General features: G+C 43.9%; 1 protein-coding gene across 2 annotated transcripts in view; it reads left to right on the top strand.

The window, feature by feature from the left end:
- LOC124718850 (homeotic protein antennapedia-like) overlaps positions 1–6,542 on the top strand; it is a 70,703-nt gene extending 64,161 nt beyond the window's left edge. The window contains exons 2-3 of one of the 2 annotated variants that reach the window (XR_007005915.1): positions 2,068–4,107; positions 5,678–6,542. Coding sequence is in view for 1 of the 2 variants with exons in the window: in XM_047244473.1 (XP_047100429.1) it covers positions 2,068–2,327 (260 nt within the window). In the remaining variant the exon portion in view is untranslated. Of the gene's footprint in view, positions 1–2,067 lie in introns of both variants that reach the window. The other variant, XM_047244473.1, reaches the window with a different exon arrangement.
- Positions 6,543–23,654: the final 17,112 nt, after the last annotated feature.

Below are 23,654 nucleotides of genomic sequence, written 5' to 3' on the forward strand. Positions count from 1 at the left end.
TGTTGACCCCAACCTACATAGGTAGGAATGATCATCAAAATAAAATAAGAGAAATCAGAGCTCGAACAGAAAGGTTTAGGTGTTTGTTTTTCCCGCGCGCTGTTCGGGAGTGGAATGGTAGAGAGATAGTATGATTGTGGTTCGATGAACCCTCTGCCAGGCACTTAAATGTGAATTGCAGAGTAGTCATGTAGATGTAGAAGGACTGTTGCAGACGAAAGGTGACAGAACACTTCCAGGAGACTGAAATTTTTGGAAGATCGAAACAGCACAGTCATTTTTATAAGTTACAGAAAACATTTATGGTAGGAATAAAAGCTTCATTTGTAGGCTTCAATCACGTTCGTATATTGTCGCAGTCGGTCTACAGCATTACCTGTTAGGGCTCAATCCATCATCAGATTGTGTTACATGAAATGAATGAAGAACGTCAGTGTGATTAGAATCAGACAGTTCATAATAACACAGTTCCAGACGGGTTAAAACTGTACGTGCCATACCGGGATTCTTCTCCCGTTAATCAAAAGTGGTTCAAATGGCTCTAAGCACTATGGGGCTTAACATCTGAGGTCATCAGTCCTCTAGACTTAGAACTACTTAAACCTAACTAACCTAAGGACATCACACACATCCTTGCCCGGGGCAGGATTCGAACCTGCGACCGTAGCACCAGCGCGGTTCCAGACTGAAGCACGTAGAACCGCTCGGCCACCGCGGCCGGCTCAGATCAGTTACCATTACAAAATCATCTTAATTAAATACAGCGATAAATTGAAACTTTACATTTGAAACATAACATTACACCTGCTTCAGTTTAACAAAGTAACCAGTATCTGCTCCTGCGCCTACGCGCACACCAAAGATGATAACCTAAGCCTGCGATAGAGCTTAAAACATTGGCGCCCGCTCACATATAACAGCTCGAGAGAAAGATATGGCACTATTGTACAATCGATTAATACTCAAATAACACTTTTCAATCTATATCCGCCATGTGGCATATGCCATCATCGGATCAAAATCGGCGTCATTTTTCCAGGTGTATCAGTTTTTTTCCGGCAGTGTAACTTACAGATTGCGAATGGGTACGCTGCGTAAAATGATCCGTTTACTTTTTTTTTTTTTTTTATCGAGTATTGAAGCATGTGGTAGTTCGTAGCTAGAGTTACGTTTTATATTCCTGATCCGTCAGAATATGGCAGACCACCTTGTAGCTGTTTTTAACACTTTTCACTTTATATTGCTCTGATGGATAAGATAGCTACTTTTTTCAGTTTTTGGAGTCAAAAGAAGCCGTTGAACCGTGTTTTGAAGCTTGTGGTCGCTCATAAGAAAAATAACCGTTTATATGCGTCTAGAACGAAATGTTCACTCTACAGCGGAGTGTGCGCTGATATGAAACTTCCTGGCAGATTAAAACTGTGTGCCAAACCGAGTCTCGAACTCGGGACCTTTGCCTCTCGCGGGCAAGTGCTCTACCAACTGAGCTACCCAAACACGACTCATGCCCCGTCCTCATAGCCTTAATTCCGCCAGTACCTCGTCTCCTACCTTCCATACTTCGCAGAAGCTCTCCTACATACCTGGTAGAGCACTTGCCCGCGAAAGGCAAAGGTCCCGAGTTCGAGAGTCGGTCCGGCACACAGTTTTAATCTGCCAGGAAGTTTCATATCAGCGCACACTCCGCTGTAGAGTGAAAATTTCATTCTAGAAACATCCCCCAGGCTGTGGCTAAGCCATGGCCCCTGCAGTATCCTTTCTTCCAGGAGTGCTAGTTTTGCAAGGTTTGCAGGAGAACTTCTGTGAAGTTTGGAAGGTAGGAGACGAGGTACTGGCGGAATTAAAGCTGTGAGGACGGGGCGTGAGTCGTGCGTGGGTAGCTCAGTTGGTAGAGCACTTGCCCGCGAAAGGAGTCTGGCACACAGTTTTAATCTGCCAGGAAGGTTATATGCGTCATTTGCGGAGACTGTGTTGTCACAGGCTATCTTTACAGCTGCTTTTTAACACTGTCCGAGATACCGGTAAGCGGCGGAGCCTCATGACACGCCACCTGTTCCTGTGTTGCAGAGCGCAAGCGCGGCCGGCAGACGTACACGCGCTACCAGACGCTCGAGCTGGAGAAGGAGTTCCACTTCAACCGCTACCTGACGCGCCGCCGGCGCATCGAGATCGCGCACGCGCTCTGCCTCACCGAGCGCCAGATCAAGATCTGGTTCCAGAACCGCCGCATGAAGTGGAAGAAGGAGAACAAGTCCAAGCCCGACGCCGGCCAGAACGGGGACGGCAACGCCGGCTCCGACATCACCCCGCAGACGTCGCCGCAGTGAGCGGGCCGCGCGCCCACCACCCTCCGCCACGCACCTCCGGCCTCCGCACAGAGGAATTCGCCGGAAGGACTCCCTCCCTCCCCCCGCCCCGCCCCGACCCCTCTCAGAAGCTGTTCCCGCAGAAAAGTATTATGACGTCCACCCTCATGTGCCCCCAAGAAATTTTGTGGCTGTCCCTCCCCCATAACCCCCATACATCGTTAGAGAAAGGAACCTTTTTACTCAGAGCGGCAGCCTTTTTTTTGCAATTACACAGCTGTGCGTGCGAGTGTGTGCTAAATTATATATATATACATATACGCGTATAGTCACTATATTTAAGAAAGCAGCGCTTGAAGTGTAGCAAGAGGAGACAGTGAACAAAATTTGAAAATATATATATATATTATAAATGTGCTAAAATTTTGACAAGTCCAATGTAAATAGTCACTAAGCATATATTCAAACTGTTTTCTGTGCGTTTCTAGACGTGTGCGTGTAAGCGCTTTTAAATTAGGAACTTGGCTGTAAATGGGATGTGGCGTTTATGGAACAATTTGTTTTCAGACGCAAGCTCAGACGAAGAGGAACGTCGACACTGTAGCTCAAAGGATGCTAGCAGATCCAACCTCTTCAATTAACAACCTGGGCATATGGGAGGCACATCCCAATTTCTTTTAATGCATCGCATCTAAGCTCACTGTCGTACATTTCATAAAATCCGTGTAAAAAGAGAGGAAAAAATCAAAAGAACACACGATTTCAGCATCCAAGTAGAAAAGCAAGTATAATAACAAGCTTAGTATCACGAGCTAACTTTATTCTAGGAAAAACAAACGACAGATGTGCTTGTGTTAACAGTAGATGAAACGCTACAGTAAATGTTGTCACAACCTTTTTGCCATCATGCCAATGTGATGCAGCTAGAAGAACCTATCCCTTTTACAACTGAACGCTGAGAATACGTTTTGCATTGCCCCCTTTTTTTTAAAAAAAAAGAGAGAAAAAATGAAAGTGACTTCTTCAGTGGAGCGACTGACTGTTTTTGATCTGCCAAAATGTGACGAAAGAAGAAGGGTAACCATGTGTTGCAGCGACCTACGAAACACACGTTTAGCGCTCTGACTATAATGCGGTCTCCGTTAAAAACCTCAGAAATGAGATTTTTCGAAGAGAGGAAGACCTACGAGAGAGTCCTCTATGTGGATAATTGAACGAAGGCTGCGTGGTTGGTCTGCGCAGATCTCCGACAATTTCATGACTAGTCGCAACGAGCGATGAATGTGTGCAGATGCGCCGCCGATGGTCCAGTATTTTCAAGCTTTGAAAGTGCTTAGCTGTGTGTGTGTGTGTATGCGTGTGTATCGAAGCTCTGCAGTGTTATCGTATTAATGTAGGAGGTAAAGGAAAATTGCGAGCATCGTATTACTGGTGATCAGGAAGTGAGTTATTCGAGTGAAAGTTGCCAAAAGTGATGTTGCTAATTGTTTCCTTGGTCGTGTGACAGTAGTAATGTTTCGCCCAGTTATGAGAGTCAACACCATCGTTCCCTGAAGGGTCGCTGCCATCGCCAGTCTGCAACCCCAAAACGTCCTGCCCATCTTCAGCGGGAGAGAGGTCCATCTACATTGCCCTCCCTTCCCCCCCACCCCCCATCCCACGTACGTGCAGGAAACCTCTGGGCCATGAAACGTCTACACGACACCAGTCTAAGAAGTGGCAGATCAGAAGACATTGAGGTTCACAGGCGTACGCCGTACCGTGTAAGAACAGACAAGCTCTGCAGACTTTCGTCGGAAAGGTCAGTGAAAGACTATGAACATTGCTGGCTGGATCGTTCATTTTTAATTTTTCTTTTTCAATATGTGATAAAGACGCTTTTAACTAGTTAGTAAGGACATTTCTAAAAATGCTAAAAAAATACATGTTAGAGTTCTAGAATGTAGTGTTCCAAGAGATATTATTCAGTCTGATACCACACGTGGAGGAACTTTTGTGGCTACCAGTTTTATTAATAAATTTTATTTTGCTCCAGTAAATGGAAAAAATATACGTTCCTAATCGCCTGTACAGCTGTACAGAGTAGGTCCACAATGCCCTCCATGGTGCAGGCTGGTTAACATCTGTTGGAATGGATAGTTCGTGTTGAGCAAAATTTTATTTTGTAGTCTATCTATCTCTATGCCCCATGAGATGGCTCTGTGTCAATGTCCCTTGCTGTCCCCAACCCACCAGTTGACCATTTCATTTGATGTCTGCTGGTGTGACAACCTTAAAGCTACCAAAATAGTGGAGAGACTTACATGCAGAGATTATAGAAATGTTGGTTCCGAGCCTAACTTGGAATATTATGGTTAGATGACACGTGTAGAGTAAGAAGGTGATATCACCTCACTTGTGAGGGCTTCGCGTATTGTAGTTGAACAGTACCTCAGCTCTGTTTTTGAATTTTCTAGAGGTCAGTTTGTCAGTAGAGGGGGGCACCTTTATCCCCATACATATTATTAAATGTGCAATATAAACTATGAAATATATATAACTATATACAAGGAAAGATTTATCGTATAGTTCATTACATGTGAATGCATAGAACGACTAGCTATTAACTCGTAAGTTTTACACTACTGTATGTGAATACCAGCTATGATGGTTGAGCTTACAGACAAGAAAAAGGGGGAAATTCGAAAGGTATTCTTGATTTTCCAACAATAACACCTGTAGAATGCGTCACGTAGAAAGCAAGAGAACAAAGATAATATAGGTATCGATATAGAATACCATTTTGCACTATGTTATGTTATTGATTTTGTGACTAAACGCGTTTATACCAAAGCTGAGATAAATTATTTTTATTTTCGTTCATTGTTAACTAGGAAAAATATATAATTTTCCATTATTGTAAAATTCCTTGGCTCAGTTACCAGAGGCCTCGTAATATATAAACCATGAACATATTTTCTAATTAAAAGATATAATAACTTCCTGTGTGTTTATATCTCTCATAGAGTTTCAATGAATCTTACATCAAAAATTTCAGTTTCGCTATTCGTTAACACTTCAATAGATTTTTTTTTTTACATTAAATATATACATTTCATGCAAAATTATCACAATGAATTGACAAAAGGAATAATTTGTGGACATTCAATTTTAAAGAAACCAAATCGCTATTTTGTATACAAAGGCAAAAAGGCAACATTACATCAATATAATGAAACTAGGGACTTACATAATTAAGGTATAAAAGCTTATTAAAGTATATACATTATATTTCAAAAGGAATAAAAATCGGTATTTGTTATAATAGGAGGAATGCTGGGACCCCTCCATATGAAATTGTTTGTGATGAATTGTATAATTTCTTTTTTCAGATGAACAAGGAAACGATATACGTAAGAAGGAGTCTGTAACAAAACTTGCACACACTTTTTTGTGTAAGATTGAAACTGGTATACGTAATATAAAATGACGTAAACTATTTCTGGTCCTATATGAAACTGTAGAATACGTCTTTATACACCAATGGAATAGCATACATATGTTTCGTACAGAAGTTTTGAGTGTTTCGATAGGTTTAAACTAATTTATAGCAAGAAATATGTGCTGTGCTAAAATACGTACTACTGATATTAACAAAAAAGAACACTTTTTTAAGAGGAAGGTATTCTCAGAACATATTTCATATTCCATAGAAAGTAATGGAAAGTATTTGTCTTTACTATTAACCATTGATGTGTATTTGTTAAAGTCTACACACTAAAATTTGGGACAACCGATTCAGAGATTATTGTATCAATTCTGCTGAAAACACCACAGCATCGGTAGTCATCAAATGAGTGTTGTTTGTCGATTTATTTTACTTGAATTCATTATTGTAATTCATCGTAATTTTTGTATGATAAGTATTGTTTCGAAAGAATGAGAATATCCTATATAAGTATACATACATATATAAACAGTCACATCGCGTTCAATATTATTATATAGTATATTAAATTGAAGTAACTAAACATAAATATTCACAGAAGTTCGAACACTTGAGTCTTGCGGTTCAATTTCACCAGAAGAAAACAGTACTACTATTCATTTCTCAGACATTATAAGTAAGTATTAAACGTTGACTGTAGTTTGTGAAAATTACATAAAACAATTCAGAAATGGGTCCTTGTAACTTTTCGTAGTGTAAAGATATATTTAAAAGTCTTGTGCGTGTGTGAGTTAATTTTTTGTAGTTAACTGTACAAAAGTAATAATAATAAATTAATATAATAAACAGTGTCAGATATGTTTTTTATACTTCACACATAATACAGTAATCAGGTTCCAGTTTCCTTCCACAAATCTCTTAAGGACCATGTCTTTACAAACATCTTCCAAACAGGTGCAAGCCACAATTAATGATATAATATTGAGTGCAAAAACATAAAATGCTGCACTGAAATTACAATACGTTTCCAGAGAAACTACAAAAAGCTCCAATTTATTGATAACATAAAACACCAATTTAGTACTTACACACTCACTGAATGACAGAGGTCTCAGGAAGTGCAACAAAACAAACTGAAAACAGTCTTGTTACACAGTAACACAGTATTTGTTGGAAACAAAAAAAAAAAAAAAAAAAAAAAAAAAACACAGACTGCTTATAATAGAAGGCGTCGAAACAACTACAAGGAAACTTTTCATATTTTACTCAATCAGGTTCAAATCAATTGAACTGTAGCTTGAGTGTAGTACTAAGAAATTGCTTTTGTGTCAACACATTACAGGTTTTCAGGTATGGTGAAGGACTGTGTGTTAAGGAAAATATACTAGCACAATGCTGTAACTGAACATTTTATTAGCAACCTTACATCACTGAACAATTTATCTGAATGCCCTCAGACACAGAATATACTTATGCAGTCTGCATTACTGACGAAAATACTTAGTTAATGTAAGCTGTCAGTCCACTTAAGAAATGGTTCAATTTCTTATTTCTGAGTCCAGCAGAAACTTGAACTAATTTTACAAACGTATTTTCTCTCAGTTTCTGAATGATACACATGTACAACAAGAAAAAAAAGATATAGAAGTTAGAACTGACACAAACTCACTGGAGTACTAGAAATCGACATCAGCTTGAATAAAAATTTTGCATCGTATTCTTAATGGCACATTTGAATGAGAAGAAGATGGGTGGAGTGACAGGAGTTACATTTTTTATCCATAGTTTTGAATAGACTTACGGGCAATCGAAGTAGGTATACTTCCCTAGAAGGGTGCTAAACCACTGTCCATTTTGAAAGGCTCATTGTATCAAGGAATTCCTAAAAGCTGAGGTGCATTTGTCATCATACTGATCTATGGCCACTCACTGGCCGTTCACAACTCTTTAGGCATTGATGCAGGAGATCGAAGGTATGCCCAACCATCGAAGGTCACCACAGTAATGTTCCATACCTTTTACGCCAGGAGAACTATAGGGTCAACTGTATGTCATCATATGCACAGAGAATTCTAAAAATAATTCTGATGTGATATGGGAGAAAAACACATATAATTTGAGAGGACAATGCAAGTGAATGAATGGGTGATGTAATTTGATAGTTCTTACAACTGCTCAAAACTGGGGGCTCAACGGGTCATGAGCCAGAGGTCCCAAATTATTCAACGGAAACTATTCACCCACCGGTCCATTGCCATAGATATGAAATTATTCCGTTCGAAAGATCAATCCATTACTTCACATTCATTTAGACATACGTGTACCCTACCATCAGTGAGTCGCAGCGTTTTTGGGGGGTCACCTTCCTAGGTCGCAAGGTCCCTGCTCAAGCATTAATTCTTGCCATTGGGGCATCTAAAGCGCAGTCAGAGAAGGTTCCCTAGGTAGAAGGCTGCTTCTTTGCTGAAGGCCTGTATCCATGGTGGATGAACTAGTGAACTATCATTTTTATTAGCTGGGACTGTAATTGATTTAAGAAATGACCCAGAGCCCTGCATGCCCTCCTTATAATCTCTGTTCTTACTGATCAATTTACAGGGCAGGCATGCAAACATATGTGGTCTTTCCATTTATTCATCCACTTGTTGTTGTTGTGGTCTTCAGTCCTGAGACTGATTTGATGCAGCTCTCCATGCTACTCTATCCTGTGCAAGCTTCATCATCTCCCAGTACCTACTGCAACCTACATCCTTCTGAATCTGTTTAGTGTATTCATCTCTTGGTCTCCTTCTACGATTTTTACCCTCCACGCTGCCCTCCAGTACTAAATTGGTGATCCCTTGATGCCTCAGAACGTGTCCTACCTACCAGTCCCTTCTTCTTGTCAAGTTGTGCCACAAACTCCTCCCCAATTTCTATTCAATACCTCCACATTAGTTATGTGATCTCCCCATCTCCTCCCAAATTTCTATTCAATACCTCCTCATTAGTTATGTGATCTACCCATCTAATCTTCAGCATTCTTCTATAGCATCACATTTCGAAAGCTTCTATTCTCTTCTTGTCCAAACTATTTATCGTCCATGTTTCACTTCCATACATGGCTACACTCCATACAAATACTTTCAGAAACGACTTCCTGACACTTAAATCTATACTCGATGTTAACAAATTTCTCTTCTTCAGAAACGATTTCCTTGTCATTGCCAGTCTACATTAGATATCCTCTCTACTTATTGGATGGGAAACACCAGTATGATAGTCACCGGAGTTCCCTGGGTGACAAAGTTGTTGTTGACAATCAGTGAATTAGCAAGTGTCCTGTACTTTACTCCATTAGCCTACTCATTCAATAACCAAGATAGCCAATGCGAATCATTGTAATCTGCCATAACCATTGAGCATAACGTCACTGATTTTACTTGATTCGATGTCCTGGTGTTGGACCAGTGACACAGAGACCACAAACCCTAATGACCGTTAGGTTTCGGAAGTGGGGTGTCCCATGTGTCTGGCTGTGTTAAGATTCTCTCACATCTCTTATCTTGTCCAGCCTTGGCGCAAGTGTCATTCAGACGACACTTCAATAACCCATTTCATTCTCTTAGGCGGTATCAATGTTCTCGTCCAACACAGCTTCTAATTCAATTGCTCATCAGTGCATTATTTAAATGGGAAGCATCCCACAATTTAAACAATGTAAAGGCATAGCTCTTGGAAGATGAAAGCCATTATACTAAAATTCTTTTGGGTTTGAGGCCACTTCATGCTGCCTCTGTAGCTTTCCATAATTGCGAAGGTGTTACCGGTGCAGTGTTTAGTGCACAACCTCGCCCCTCGATTATGTCCCTTAAATGTTCGATGGGATCCATGTCGGGCGATCTGGCTGACCAAATCATTCGCTCAAATTGTCCTGAATGTTCTTCCGACCAGTTGCAAACAACTGTGGCCTGTTGACATGACATCGTTGTTTGGGAACATGAAGATCATGAATGTCTGCAAATGCTCTCCATGGAGCCAAACATAACTATTTCCAGTCAATGATGGGTTCAGTTTGAGCAAAGGACCTCGTCGATTCGTTGTAAACACAGTCCGCACCATTACGAGCCACCACCGGCTTGCATAATGTCTTGTTGACAACTTGGGTCCATGGCCTCGAGGAGTCTGCGCCACACTCGAAATCTACCATCAGCTCTTACCAGCTTAAATCGGGAATCGTATGGCCTGGCCACGATTTACCAGTCGTCTAGGATCCAACCGATATGGTCACGAGCACGGGAGAGGCTCAGTGGGTGATGTCGTGCTATTAGCAAAGCAACTTGTCTGCTGCCATAGCCCATTAACGCCACATTTCGAGGGACCGTCCCAACGGATACATCCATCGTAGGTCCGATATTGATTTCTGCAGGTATTTCATGCAGTGTTGCTTGTCTGTTAGAACTGACAACTGTACGTAAACGCCGTTGCTCTCGGTCGTTAAGTGAAGGCCATCGGTGGGTCGTTAAGTGAAGGCCATCGGTGGGTCGTTAAGTGAACGCCATCGGTCTCTGCATTGTCCGTGGTGAGAGGTAATGCCTGAAATTTCGTATTTTCGGCACACTCTTTACACTGTGGATCTCGGAATACTGAATGCCATAACGATTTCCGAAATAGAATGCCCCATGCGTCCAGCTCCAACTACCATTCCGCATTCAGAGTCTGTTAATTACCGTCGGGCGGTCATGATGACGTCAGAAATCTTTTCATACGAATCACTTGAGCACAAACATCTCCGCCAGTGCATGGCCCTTTTATACCTCGTGTACCCGATATTACAGCCATCTGTAATATGTGCGTATCGCAATCCCTTTACTTTGTGACCTCTATAATTACAACTGGATCAGATTATCATTAATACTTCCTCAGTTACTAAAACCCAAAGGCCTTTGTGGAACACCCTGTAGTGTACCTGTAGTGAACAACCACTGCTTGAGAGGTTTTTACTTTGCAATTGATCTTTCCTATCTGACGGGTTGAACCGTAATCAGTCAGCTCAGTCGCTGTTGACAAACATTTGAGTTATCGCAAACTACTTCTTTTCTGTCAGAAGGCAAACATGTCGGAACTCTTTCGCAGCTTTGGGGAGCGACGAGCAGAAATGTTGTGAGCAGTGGCAGGAATGAAGGCAGACGTGCGTGCACTCATTAGAGTTCATCTTACTAAAGGAAACGCAAGAACAGAATTAGAAACAATTAAAACAGCAGCGCTTATAATATGATATGATATACAGAAAGAAAATTACGGCCAAATTTGCTAACGAAACTGCAATGACGTTAGGGAATGCAGAAAGAAGAAGAATGACAAATTCGTTACAATACAATATAGATACGGGACATATTTACCAAAAAACAAGTAACACATTTCGTAATACTAAAACTGAAATTATATTTGGACAAAGAATAAAGCAGGAATTTACAGGATACAAAGAACAGACACAGCTTAAAAATATGACCGGTGGGGAATACGTACCATTAAATGTAGCGAATGTGACATGTTCTACATCCGACAAACACAACGATTATTAACTAAAGGTACAAAGAACATATAAATAAATGTGGAAACATCTCCATATTTAGTATATACCTTCAAGAGAATCTACACTCTACAGTAGACTAAGTACTAGTCTTTCCATACTTCATTGAGTTGAAAAAGAAAACTGCATGAACATCTTACCATTACAAGAAATAGATAAATCTACACATTTTTTATCAAAAATATACCAAATAACATTTTAAGAACAAACACAAAGTTGAAAATAAAATGTATTGATAACTTTGACTAAATTCATATCAGTGATACACAATTCAAGAATTAGAGACAGTCCTGAATTTTATGTATATTTCCAGCATCGGGAAATAATTTTTTTTTTTTTTTTTTTTTGGTAGGAGAGACTGGGGGAGTACCGAGATATCTCACGAAATTTTTTCGTTCTGTTTTGAAACCTGTCACTTCCATGGAAAAATTGATGGCATCCTGTGTGACCCTGTAATGTTAGGCGCATAGCTGCTCCAGACAATTTGGAAAATATTAATATCTTTGAAGGTATTTAAACATTTTATAAACATTTGCCCCGGATGTCTGGGCAATATCGACACTCTTACAGCTTTACACTAAATGCATGAAATAAAGACAGGATTAAATTCCTGTTCCAAGAGGGGTTATTACCTGTACTTGTATCAAAACACATAGGTATCATGGTTTTCGAAAATGATGTTCAGGGTGGAAGAAAAAATATAAATCAACACCAGCTTTATTGAAACCTAGAACCCTGTTGCTGATGATTTTCTTAAGCGTATTTTAGGGCTATTCTTTTTAAAACCAGAAACCCAGTCTACTCCCGTCATTTTGGTAATTTTATCGAAATTGTGCTGGAGGACCAGCTTTACCGTAAGATCATAGGCAATTCGCCGCAATTCAACCAGGCAAATGGCATAGAATAAATGCGTCAGATTAGTCACATGGTTGACTAATTCTTGTTCTTGTCCTTGTACCAGAGGAAGGTTTCTTATCTGAATATGATTTTAATCAGTAATAAAGTATAATATTTAGTATGTTCAGCTCCTTTTGGGACGCTTGTCACTTATCTCCCTGGCTTCACTAAACTTAATGCGTTTCTGTAGAGTTCTTTCAGTCCATTGAAGCTTCTTATTTGCTTTTTCTTGTCGTCGCCATTCGAAATTATATCTAAGGTCTTACTTCAGTGTAAAGAACTTTTTTTCTGTAGTCTAGAGCATGGGGAAATATCGGCACCCTATCGACGTTGCCACCCGTTCTTCTGTCGCCATTACCCCACTCAGACATCATGGCAGAGAACAGAGTGTAAAGGCTTTGCAGTTGCTGGGGAGGTTACAAAACCTGGCGGCGAAAACAGTACCAAAATACATAGCAGCTTCAACAAAAGCAAGAAGAAAATTAAACAATAAAATAGTTTCTTGTTGAAACTGTTACAACCTGTGCTAACGTTTCACTGTCAGGTAGCTAGGTAATGCCGAAGGGAGCGAATTTTCCAACTGTTGATTTGTGAAATAAAGTGTTTATTTCAGAATAAAGTGAAGGGTTACGCCTGGAAAATAAGTTCTTTCAAGAAATTCACAGCGCCTGAAGACATGTACATCTCAAAGGCTATATAGCTACAGTTTTCTCTTCTGTCAAAACTGCGCTCGAAATTTTCTAGCAGGACGCAAAACCACGCCTGTGGTCAACTGCTCGTTCACTGCCACTGGGGAAATCAAGCAGATCTGAACTTGGCACAGCGTAAGGACACTGAGCATGACCGACAAAGAATGAATTCACCACTAGAAATAGCTCTTTAGAAAAGCGAGCAGTCACAGTTCTTCTTCAGATACATACATACACCACAAGCAACCGTATGGTGCGTGGCGGAGGGTATCCTGTACCACTACTACTCACTTCCATAAATAGAGCGAGGGAAAAATGTCTATATGCCGCCGTATGAAACCCAGTTTATTTTATCTTACCTTCGTGCTCATACGCAGTCTACGATGGAGGCAGTAGGATCGTTCTGCATACAGCTACAAATACCGGTTCTCTGTATTTTCTCAATAGTGTTCCTCGAAGAGAACGTCGTCTGCCGTCCAGCGATTAGCATTTGAGTTCCCAAAGAATCTCCGGAATACTTGCGTGTTGTTTGAACCTACCGGTAACAAATCTAATAACCCGCCTTCGAACTGCTTCGATGTCTTTCTTTAATCCGACCTGCTACGGATCCCGAACACTCGAGCAGTACTGAAGAACAGATTGAGTTAGCGTCCTATTAGCGGTCCCCTTTGCAGATAAACCACGCTTTTCCAAAATTCTCCCAATAAACCGACATCGACCATTCCCCTTCCGTAGAAAAATCAGCATAAGCTCGTTGCATTTCATATCGCTTTGTGACGTTACGCCCAGCTATTGAAGCGACTTGACTGTGTCGACCAGGACATTACAGGTTTGTTCTTCAGAATGAGATTTTCACTTTGCAGCGGAGTGTGCTCTGACATGAAACTTCCTGGCAGATTAAAACTGTGTACCGGACCGAGACTCGAAATCGGGACCTTAGCCTTTCGCGGGCAAGTGCTCTAGCAACTGAGTTACCTCAGCACGACTCACGTCCCGTCCTCACAGCTTTACTTCCGCCAGTACCTCAATACCTCGTCACCTACGTTCCAAACTTTACAGAAGCTCTCCTGCAAACCTTGCAGAACGAGCGCTCCTGAAAGAAAGGATTTTGCGGAGACATGGCATAGCCACAGCCTGGGGGATGTTTCCAGAATGAGATTTTCACTCTGCGTGAGTCGTGCTTGGGTAGCTCAGTTGGTAGAGCACTTGCCCGCGAAAGGCAAAGGTCCCGATTTCGAGTCTCGGTCCGGCACACAGTTTTAATCTGCCAGGAAGTTTCAGGTTCGTTCTTGCTACTCATCCGCATTAACTTACATTTGTCCACATTTGGAGCTAGCTGCCATTCGTCACACCAACTGGAAATTTTGTCTAGGTCGTTTTGTATCTTCCTAGAGTCACTGTACTTCGACTCTTTACTGTTCAGCGCAACATCATTACCAAACAACCGCAGATTGCTTCCCACCCTGATCGCGAAATCATTTACGTGTGCAGCGAACGACAGTAGTTCTGTCACTCTTCTCTGTGGCACTCCTGACAATGCCATTGTCTCTGACGAACACTTGCCGTCGAGAACAATATATTGGGTTCTATTACTTACTAAGCCTTCGAACCACTCACGTATCTGGGGATGTATTCTACATTCTAGTACCTTCGCTAACAGTCTACAGTGCGGCGCCGTCTCAAATCCTTTCCGGAAATCAAGAAAGACAGAATATTCCTGTTGCCCTTGACCGATAGTTCACAGTACATTCAAATGGTTCAAATGGCTCTAAGCACTATGGGACTTAACATCTGTGGTCATCAGTCCCCTAGAACTTAGAACTACTTAAACCTAACTAACCTAAGGACATCACACACATCCATGCCCGAGGCAGGATTCGAACCTGTGACCGTAGCACTCGCGCGGTTCCGAACTGAAGCGCCTAGAACCGCTCGGCCACACAGGCCGGCTCTTGACAATAACTTGGTTGGTTGGTTGATTGATTGGTTGGTAGGTTGATTTGGGGAAGGGGACCAAACAGCGAGGTCATCGGTTCGGTTCCATCGGATTAGGGAACGATGGGGAAGGCAGTCGGCCATGTCCTTTCAATGGAACCATCCGGGCATTTACCTGAAGCGATTCAGGGAAATCAAAGAGAACCTTAATCAGGATGGGCGGACGTGGGTTTGAACCGTCATACTTCCGGATGCGAGTCCACTGCGCCACCTCGCTCGGTGGCAACAGCTTGACAAAATTTCTTGAGGTATGCCATATCCTTGGCCACTAATTCGTTATCAGATCCAGTACAGCTGCCAAGTTTCGAGAAAATTGTTGCTATGTTACACCCGCCGTTCTAAACAGACCCATTACATCAGTAGTGTGTGTGGATAAGCTGAGAATGTGGGTGTGACGGGGGGCCTGCAAGATTAGTCCTCGCAGTTGTGTTGACTGCTGTGTCCGGCTGGCGTAGGAGTCACAGCAGCTGCCTAGCGAGCAGGAGAAACCAGAATCGAATATTATTCTGGCACAAATTTTCAGCTTTCCCCATTGGTATAAATCAGTGACCACTTACTGCTGAGGTCTTTAATTGCTTTGTGTGTTGATTCATACTGGCTGTGAGGTAAACAAAGAGTCGGGTCTTTGGGACATTTCCGAGGGACACAACATACACTGCTGGCCACCGTAAATGCAACACCCTGAATGAAGCATCCGAATCAAGTGAAATTTACACCATGGGTTTGCAGCGATGAGATATGCAACTGATTAGAATTTCAGCGCAGACGCACATCACGCGCGCCTGTGGCGCCACCTCATAGCGCCATTTAAGGCTTGGCCATTTCGACGAGTGTACGTTCGGCACGTGTGTTTACCTTGTGGTTGTTTCACAAGACGATCAGTTATGCCTCGTAGACAACAGCGAACATCGTTTGATGAAGTATCCGAGCACAGCACAGCACAGCACATTGCGTCTGTAACGCATCATCCAGTGTCTGCGCGTACCATTCGACGCCGTTTACAGCAGAGTGGTCTGTCCGCAGGACGTCCATTGCTTCGTCTACCATTGACGCAGAACCACAGACGTCTCCGTCGCCAATGGTGTGATGACAGACGGATGTGGACGGCAGAATGGAATGACGTTGTCTTTACTGACGAGGCACGCTTCTGTCTGCAGCACCACGATGGTCGGATTCGAGTGTGGAGACACCGTGGAGAGAGGATGCTGGACAGCTGCATTATGCACCGCCACACTGGTCTTGCACGGGGTATTATGGTATGGGGCGGTATTGGATATTACTCTCGCACGCCTCTAGTACGCATTGCCGGTACTTTAAATAGCCGGTGCTACATATCCGAGGTGCTGGAGCCAGTTGTCCTTCCTTACCTTCAGGGCTCGGCCACAGCCATATTTCAACAGGATAATGCGCGACCACACGTGGCACGCATTGTCCAAAGGTTCTTCGTCAATAACCAGATTGAAGTGCTTCCCTGGCCGGCTCGCTCTCCGGATCTTTCGCCGATAGAAAACATGTGGTCCATGGTTGCTCAACGAGTGACCCAGATTACATCCCCAGCTGCCACACCAGATGATCTTTGGCAACGTGTGGAAGCTGCTTGGGCTGCTGTGCCCCAGGAACACATCCAACGTCTCTTTGACTCAATGCCGAGACGTGTGGCAGCGGTGATCTCCAACAATGGCGGCTACTCTGGCTACTGATTCTGGCAGGAACCACATGTCACAGACGTCTGTAAACGTAATCATTTGATACTTGGTCAACATGTTATCTACAAAATAATTCTTGTTGTGCTACCTCTTGTCTTTCTTGGTGTTGCATTTACGGTGGCCAGCAGTGTATATACAAGATAATTAGGGTTTTGTGTCTTGAACTACACAGATTTTATATGCTTAAAGTCAAATATTTAACACATTAACTCATTCGTAATCAGGTGCTGAAACTGTTTAAAGGATTAGGGGTTCTAGGAGGGTGACCAACTCTGCCGTGTTTTCCGGGATCTCCCGTGTTACAGAATTTTTCTTTATCCTCCGGGCTCCCTTACTGACCGCCTGTGTCTCCCGTATATTTCGTCAGTGATCACTGATACGAACAGTAGCCCCTTGAATTGCGATTGATATTTCGCAAGGAAATCAAGAATGTGTCAGGTTCCTCAGCAATAGGTTTTCATACTGTCAAGTATAGTACCAGCTACAGAAGTATGGACTGTGCAAAAAAAATTATCACCGAGCGAGGTGACGCAGTGTTTACCGCACTGGAATCGCATTCGGGAGCGATTCAAACCCGCGTCGTGCCACTCTGAATTAGGTTTCACGTGATTTCCCTGTACAGCTTCAGGCAAATGCCGGGATGGTTTCTGTGGAAGGGCACGGCCGGCTTGCTTCCCCATTCTTTCCCACTCCGATGAGGCCGATGACCTCGTTGTTTGGTCCCCTCCCCCCAAATCAAACAAAGAACCGAATAAATTATCGCACGATGTTTAGCTTAACTCTGATTTTGAGATGTAAACAAGCGCTTTTAGGGTACACATAATATACTGAACCGTCCGCGGTGTCCGAGAGGTTCTAGGCACTTCAGTTCGGCACCGCGTGACTGCTACGGTCGCAGGTTCGAATCCTGCCTCGGGCATGGACGTGTGCGTTCAACTTAGGTTAGTTAGGTTTAAGTAGTTCTAAATTCTAGGGGACTGATGACCTCAGATGTTAAGTCCCATAGTGCTCGGAGCCGTTAGCCAATATACTAACGGAAAAATCGTAACAAAAATAATTCATGTAGAGTAATGAAATTTTGGGAATACGTTTGTCCAGTTAACATATTTAAGTGATTGACATTGCAAGATCATAGGTTAATGTAATTGAGACATAAGTCATTGCAAATGTGATTCGCTGGTACATTAATAGCCGGTCTAACCGCCAGAATGTTGAATGCAACTATGAAAACATACATTCATTGTGTTGTAGAGGTGCCGGGTATCAGATTGAGAGGTAGAGCCCCATGTCTGTCGCACTTGATCGGTCAGTACAAGGACGTCTAATGCTGTTTGTGGGTGACGCTGGAGTTGTCTCATATGTGCTCGACTGGAGAGAGATCTGGTGATTGAGCAGGCGAGGTGATCATATCGACACTCTAGAGAGGGTGTTGGGTTACAACAAGAGTATGGGGGTGAGCGTTATCCTACTGGAAAACACCCATTGCAATTCTGTTCATAAATGGTAGCACAACAGCGCGAATCACCAGATTGAGGCACAAATTGGCAGTCAGGAAACTTAGGATAACCACAAGAGTGCTCCAAGCTCACATACGAAATCGCGCCCCAGACCGTAACTCCAGGTGTAGGTCAAGTGTAGACGTAGACAAGTTGGTTGCAGACCCTCAACAGGCATCCTAAACAACAGATTTTTGGACAACATGGTTGTGGGGAGAAGCAGCAATTAGTATGATTAAACAATAATTGAAAAACAGTCTCAAACGCATTTATTATTATTATACCGCCAACCAGTTTCAACCCGACGTAGGGGTCGTCATCTGGGTGTTTCACCATTGGTCGACTGCTGGTGACTGGTCGACTGTGATAGTTTCCTGCCGTTATGTAGACAGGAGTGACAACACCAGCTGTCGACCAATGGTGTAAACGCCCAGAGGATGACCCCTACGTCGGGTTCAAACCGGTTGGCGGTATAATAATAATAAATGATATTAAGACTGTTTTTGAATTATTGGCCCTAAACAACACATGGCTATCACTGGCATCGAGGCAGAAACAGCTTTCATAAGATAACAGAACAGACCTTCACTCCACTCTCCAATGAGCTCCCGCTTGACGCCACTGAAGTCGCACATGGCGATGGTTTGGGTTCAGTGGAATGCGCGCCACAGGGCGCATGTCTCGGAGCTGCCCTTGCAGTACATGATGTCTGACAGTTCGCTGTGTCACTGTAGTGCCAACTGCTGCTCAAATTGCTGCTGCAGACGCAGTCAGAGCCATACGCCGAGCACGATGGTCTTCAATCTCGGTAGTGTCACGTGGTCGGCCGGAACCCGGTATTATTTCGACCGTACATTCTCGCGACCACCGCCGACAGAAGTAACGAACAGTGGCTACATTCTTGCCAAGTCTTTCTGCAGTATCGCAGAAGGAACATCCAGCAACTACTAAACGAACTCACTCGAACTCAGTGAGGTGTCGACAATGGCGTCTTTGTCACCTTGAAGGCATTCTTGACTAACATCAACTCGCCACGTCCAATCACAAAGCTAGCTAACGCTCGTGACTGTTTCAGCGTGTATTTCAAGCAAACCTGATTTGTGTTCTCGTTGTCGTACTACTAGCGCCACTCCCATGCGACCGCCGCGAAACAGAATAGACTTCATCTTTCAGACGCAGAAACACGCCTACCAATTCTCGGTTATGTCGCACATCTCCTCCTTGGTGGTACAATTTTTTTCCCGTCAATGTACACTACTGGCTGCTAAAATTGCTACACCACGAAGATGACGTGCTACAGACGCGAAATTTAACCGACAGGAAGAAGATGCCGTGATATGCAAATGATTAGCTTTTCAGAGCATTCACACAAGGTTGGCGCCGGTAGTGACACGTAACCCGTGCTGACATGAGGAAAGTTTCCAACCGATTTCTCGTACACAAACAGCAGTTGACGGGCGTTGCCTGGTGAAACGTTGTTGTGTTGCCTCGTGTAAGGAGGAGAAATGCGTACCATCACGTTTCCGACTTTGATAAAGGTCGGATTGTAGCCTATCGCGATTGCGGTTTATGGTATCGCGACATTGCTGATCGCGTTGGTCGAGATCCAATGACTGTCAGCAGAATATGGAATCGGTGCGTTCAGGAGGGTAATACGGAACGCCGTGCTGTATCCCAACGGCCTAGTATCACTAGCAGTCGAGATGACAGGCATCTTATCCGCATGGCTGTAACGGATCGTGCAGCCACGTCTCGATCCCTGAGTCAACATTTGTGGACGTTTGCAAGACAACAACCATCTGCACGAACAGTTCGACGACGTTTGCAGCAGCATGGACTATCAGCTCGGAGACCAAGGCTGCGGTTACCCTTGACGCTGCATCACATATAGGAGCGCCTGCGATGGTGTACTCAACGACGAACCTGGATGCACGAATGGCAAAACGTCATTTTTTCGGATCAATCCAGGTTCTGTTTACAGCATCACGATGGTCGCATCCGTGTTTGGTGACATCGCGGTGAATGCACATTGGAAACGTGAATTCGTCATCGCTATACTGGCGTATTACCCGGCGTGATGGTATGGGGTACCATTGGTTACACGTCTTTTTTCGCATTGACGGCACTTTGAAAAGTGGATTTTACACTTCAGATGTGTTACGACCCGTGGCTCTACGCTTCATTCGATCACTGCGAAACCCTACATTTCAGCAGGATAATGCACGACCTCATGTTGCACGTCCTGTACGGGCCTATCTGGATACAGAAAATGTTCCATTGCCGCCCTGGCCAGCACAATCTCCAGATCTCTCACCAACTGAAATCGTCTGGTCAATGGTGGCCGAGCAACTGGCTAGTCACAATACGCCAGTCACTACTCTTGATGAACTGTGGTATGGTGTTGAAGTTGCATGGGCAGCTGTACCTGTACACGCCATCCAAGCTCTGTTTGACTCAATGCCCAGGCGTATGAAGGCCGTTATTACAGCCAGAGGTGGTTGTTCTGGGTACTGATTTCACAGGATCTATGCACCCAAACTGCGTGAAAATTTAATCACGCGTCAGTTCTAGTATATTATATGTGTCCAATGAATACCCGTTTATCGTCTGCATTTCTTCTTGGTGTAGCAATTTTAATGTCCAGTAGTGTATTACCGTCTCTGTAAGTATGCTTGTTTGTTACTGAGCAGGAAAGCTACGCTCTTAAGAAGCTCTTAACGTCAGTTGAAGTTTTTGGATTCGGCTGTTAGTTGCCACATGTATATCAATATAAATTAGGCTGATAATCGCGTTCTGCATTGATATTTCATTTGGACAAGATGCTGCCTGCGGGGCACAATGTGGAATATTGCTTTAAAGGATCGTGGGTGGGGACTGGTCAGGAGGCAGTTCCTGGTTACCTCATACTGCGGTCCAACACCATTAAGCTGTACAATTTTCTTGATAACTTCTTTACTTTTCTTCTGGGAAAAAGCTGCTTGGGGTGATGAAGATACGAGGGTCTTTCCAAAGAAATGCACACTGTATTTTTAAAAAATATATATTTTATTCTACATGTTTGAAAGTTTTACAGTGTGCAGATTCATCGTTTAGGAACAGTATTTTCATTTCTCCACATAATTTCCACCCCTCTCAACTGCCTTACGCCATCTTGGAACCAGCGCCTGTATAGCCGCACGGTAAAATTCTGGACCCACCTCTTGGAGCCACTGTTTGGCAGCGTGCACAAGGGAGTCACCATCTTCAAACCTTTTTTCACGAGGAGAGACTCAGTTTCCCAAAGAGATGATAGTCACATGGAGCCAGGTCAGGACTGTAAGGTGGGTGTATCAGTGTTGTCCATCTGAGTTTTCTGATCGCTTCCATGGTTTTTCGACTGACATGTCGCCGTGCATTGTCGTGCAACAGCAAAACATCCTGCTTTTGCCGATGTGGTCGAACACGACTCAATCGAGCTCGAAGTTTCTTCAATGTCGTCACAAATGCATCAGAATTTATGGTGGTTCCACTTGGCATGATGTCCACAAGCAAGGGTCCATCGGAATCGCAAAACACGGTAGCCATAACGTTTTCAGCAGAAGGTGTGGTTTTGAATTTTTTTCCTTGGTGAATTTGCATGATGCCATTCCATTGACTGCCTCTTAGTCTCTGGTGATAAATGGTGGAGCCATTTGTCATCACCTGTCACAATTCTTCCAAGAAATTCATCTCCACCATTCTCGTACTGTTCCCAAAGTTCGCTGCGTACCGTTTTTATTGTTTCTTTGTAAGCCACTGCCAACATCCTGGGAACCCACCTGGCACAAACATTTTTTAACGCCAACACTTTCAGTATTCTGCAAACACTTCCTTCCCCTGTCCCAAAGTAGAGTGACAATTCGTTCACTGTGATGCGTCTGTCAGCAGTCACCAATTCGGTAACTCTCTGCACATTGCAATCCGAAAACAACGGAAGTAGGTTGCAGTGCGCTTGTTCGCCCACTGCTTGACTACTGCTCAGCAGTGTGGGATCCGTACCAGATACGGTTGATGGAAGAGATAGAGAAGATCCAACGGAGAGCAGCACGCTTCGTTACAGGATCATTCAGTAATCGCGAAAGCGTTACGGAGATGATAGATAAACTCCAGTGGAAGACTCTGCAGGAGAGACGCTCAGTAGCTCGGTACGGGCTTTTGTTAAAGTTTCGAGAACATACCTTCACCGAAGAGTCAAGCAGTATATTGCTCCCTCCTACGTATATCTCGCGAAGAGACAATGAGGATAAAATCAGAGAGATTAGAGCCCACACAGAGGCATACCGACAATCCTTCTTTCCACGAACAACACGAGACTGGAATAGAAGGGAGAACCGATAGAGGTACTCAAGGTACCTTCCGCCACACACCGTCAGGTGGCTTGCGGAGTATGGATGTGGATGTAGATGGTCTGGAGTGTGTGCAGTACGAGACCTGCCTCAATATTGCCGTGCCCGCTTTCATCACGTAGCCTGCTTGCCCACCGACTAACTGTACTGCGATCGACAGCAGCATCTCCATACACCTTTTTCAACCTCTTGTGGGTGTTTCCCACTGTCTCGTTTTCACAGCACAGGAATTCTATGACAGCACGTTGCTTCTGACGAACGTCAGGTGTAGCAGCCATCTTGAAGACATGCTGCGACGGCGCCACTCACGGGAACTGGTTGAACTATGTTTGAAAACAAGCGGGAAGGATCTATCTACGCACTGTAAAATTTTCACACATGCAGAATGAAAACTGTACTTTTTCTAAAATAGTGTGCATTTCTTTTGGAGTGACCCCCGTAGATGGGAGATTGTACCTGGTGAGATTCGCAATATTTTCCGGGTAGGCACGTTCAGGCTGTCGAGTTCAGATATCTGCCAGTGATTGCACTAAACTCCACGCGAAACGTAGGGATTGTAGAAGTAGTGCTGAGGTGCGGGGAGCATTGCCAGCCCTCTAGGCCTGCGCCATAGGCGACATCCGGCCGCCTCCACGCCGTGGGTCCAGCGCGGCCCTCTCCCAGTCAGGGGTGTCCAGCATGCCGGCCACTGCCTGACGGCTTTGCCGCCCCGCTTTCCAACCCCCGTCTTCCCTCGCAGCCATCCGTCCGTCCGACCTGCGCCCTCCTCCTCGACTTCCTCTCTTTCGTTTTTCGCGTTCCTCCCCGTCCGCGCTTCCGCCAGAGGGGAGAAGCCGGGCCTTCCAAGATGGCCTCTCCTCTCTGCGCGTATTATTATTGGCTAATACCGGGGGTTGGGCCCCGCCTCGCCCCGCGCTGACGGCGCTGATGTATCGATTCTCGCCGCCGCCCGAGGTCGACCTCTCGGTCGCGCCCCGATGTTCGCCCTCCACCGGGCCTCTGCTCCTTACGCACGCATTACGCCCGCTCTCTCTTCGTCTGGTCTATCCGGATGTGGGGTGCGCACTATCGCGCAGTCGACACTAATTCGCCCGCTATTTCTTCATTCTACATCCATGACCTGCAAAGTACTTTGAAGTGCAAGGCAAACGGTATTTTTCCATTTGATACCATATTATGGTTGACGACTATTATTATTACAT

The sequence above is a fragment of the Schistocerca piceifrons genome, chromosome 10 (genome assembly GCF_021461385.2).
Source record: "Schistocerca piceifrons isolate TAMUIC-IGC-003096 chromosome 10, iqSchPice1.1, whole genome shotgun sequence".
Taxonomy (NCBI): domain Eukaryota; kingdom Metazoa; phylum Arthropoda; class Insecta; order Orthoptera; family Acrididae; genus Schistocerca; species Schistocerca piceifrons.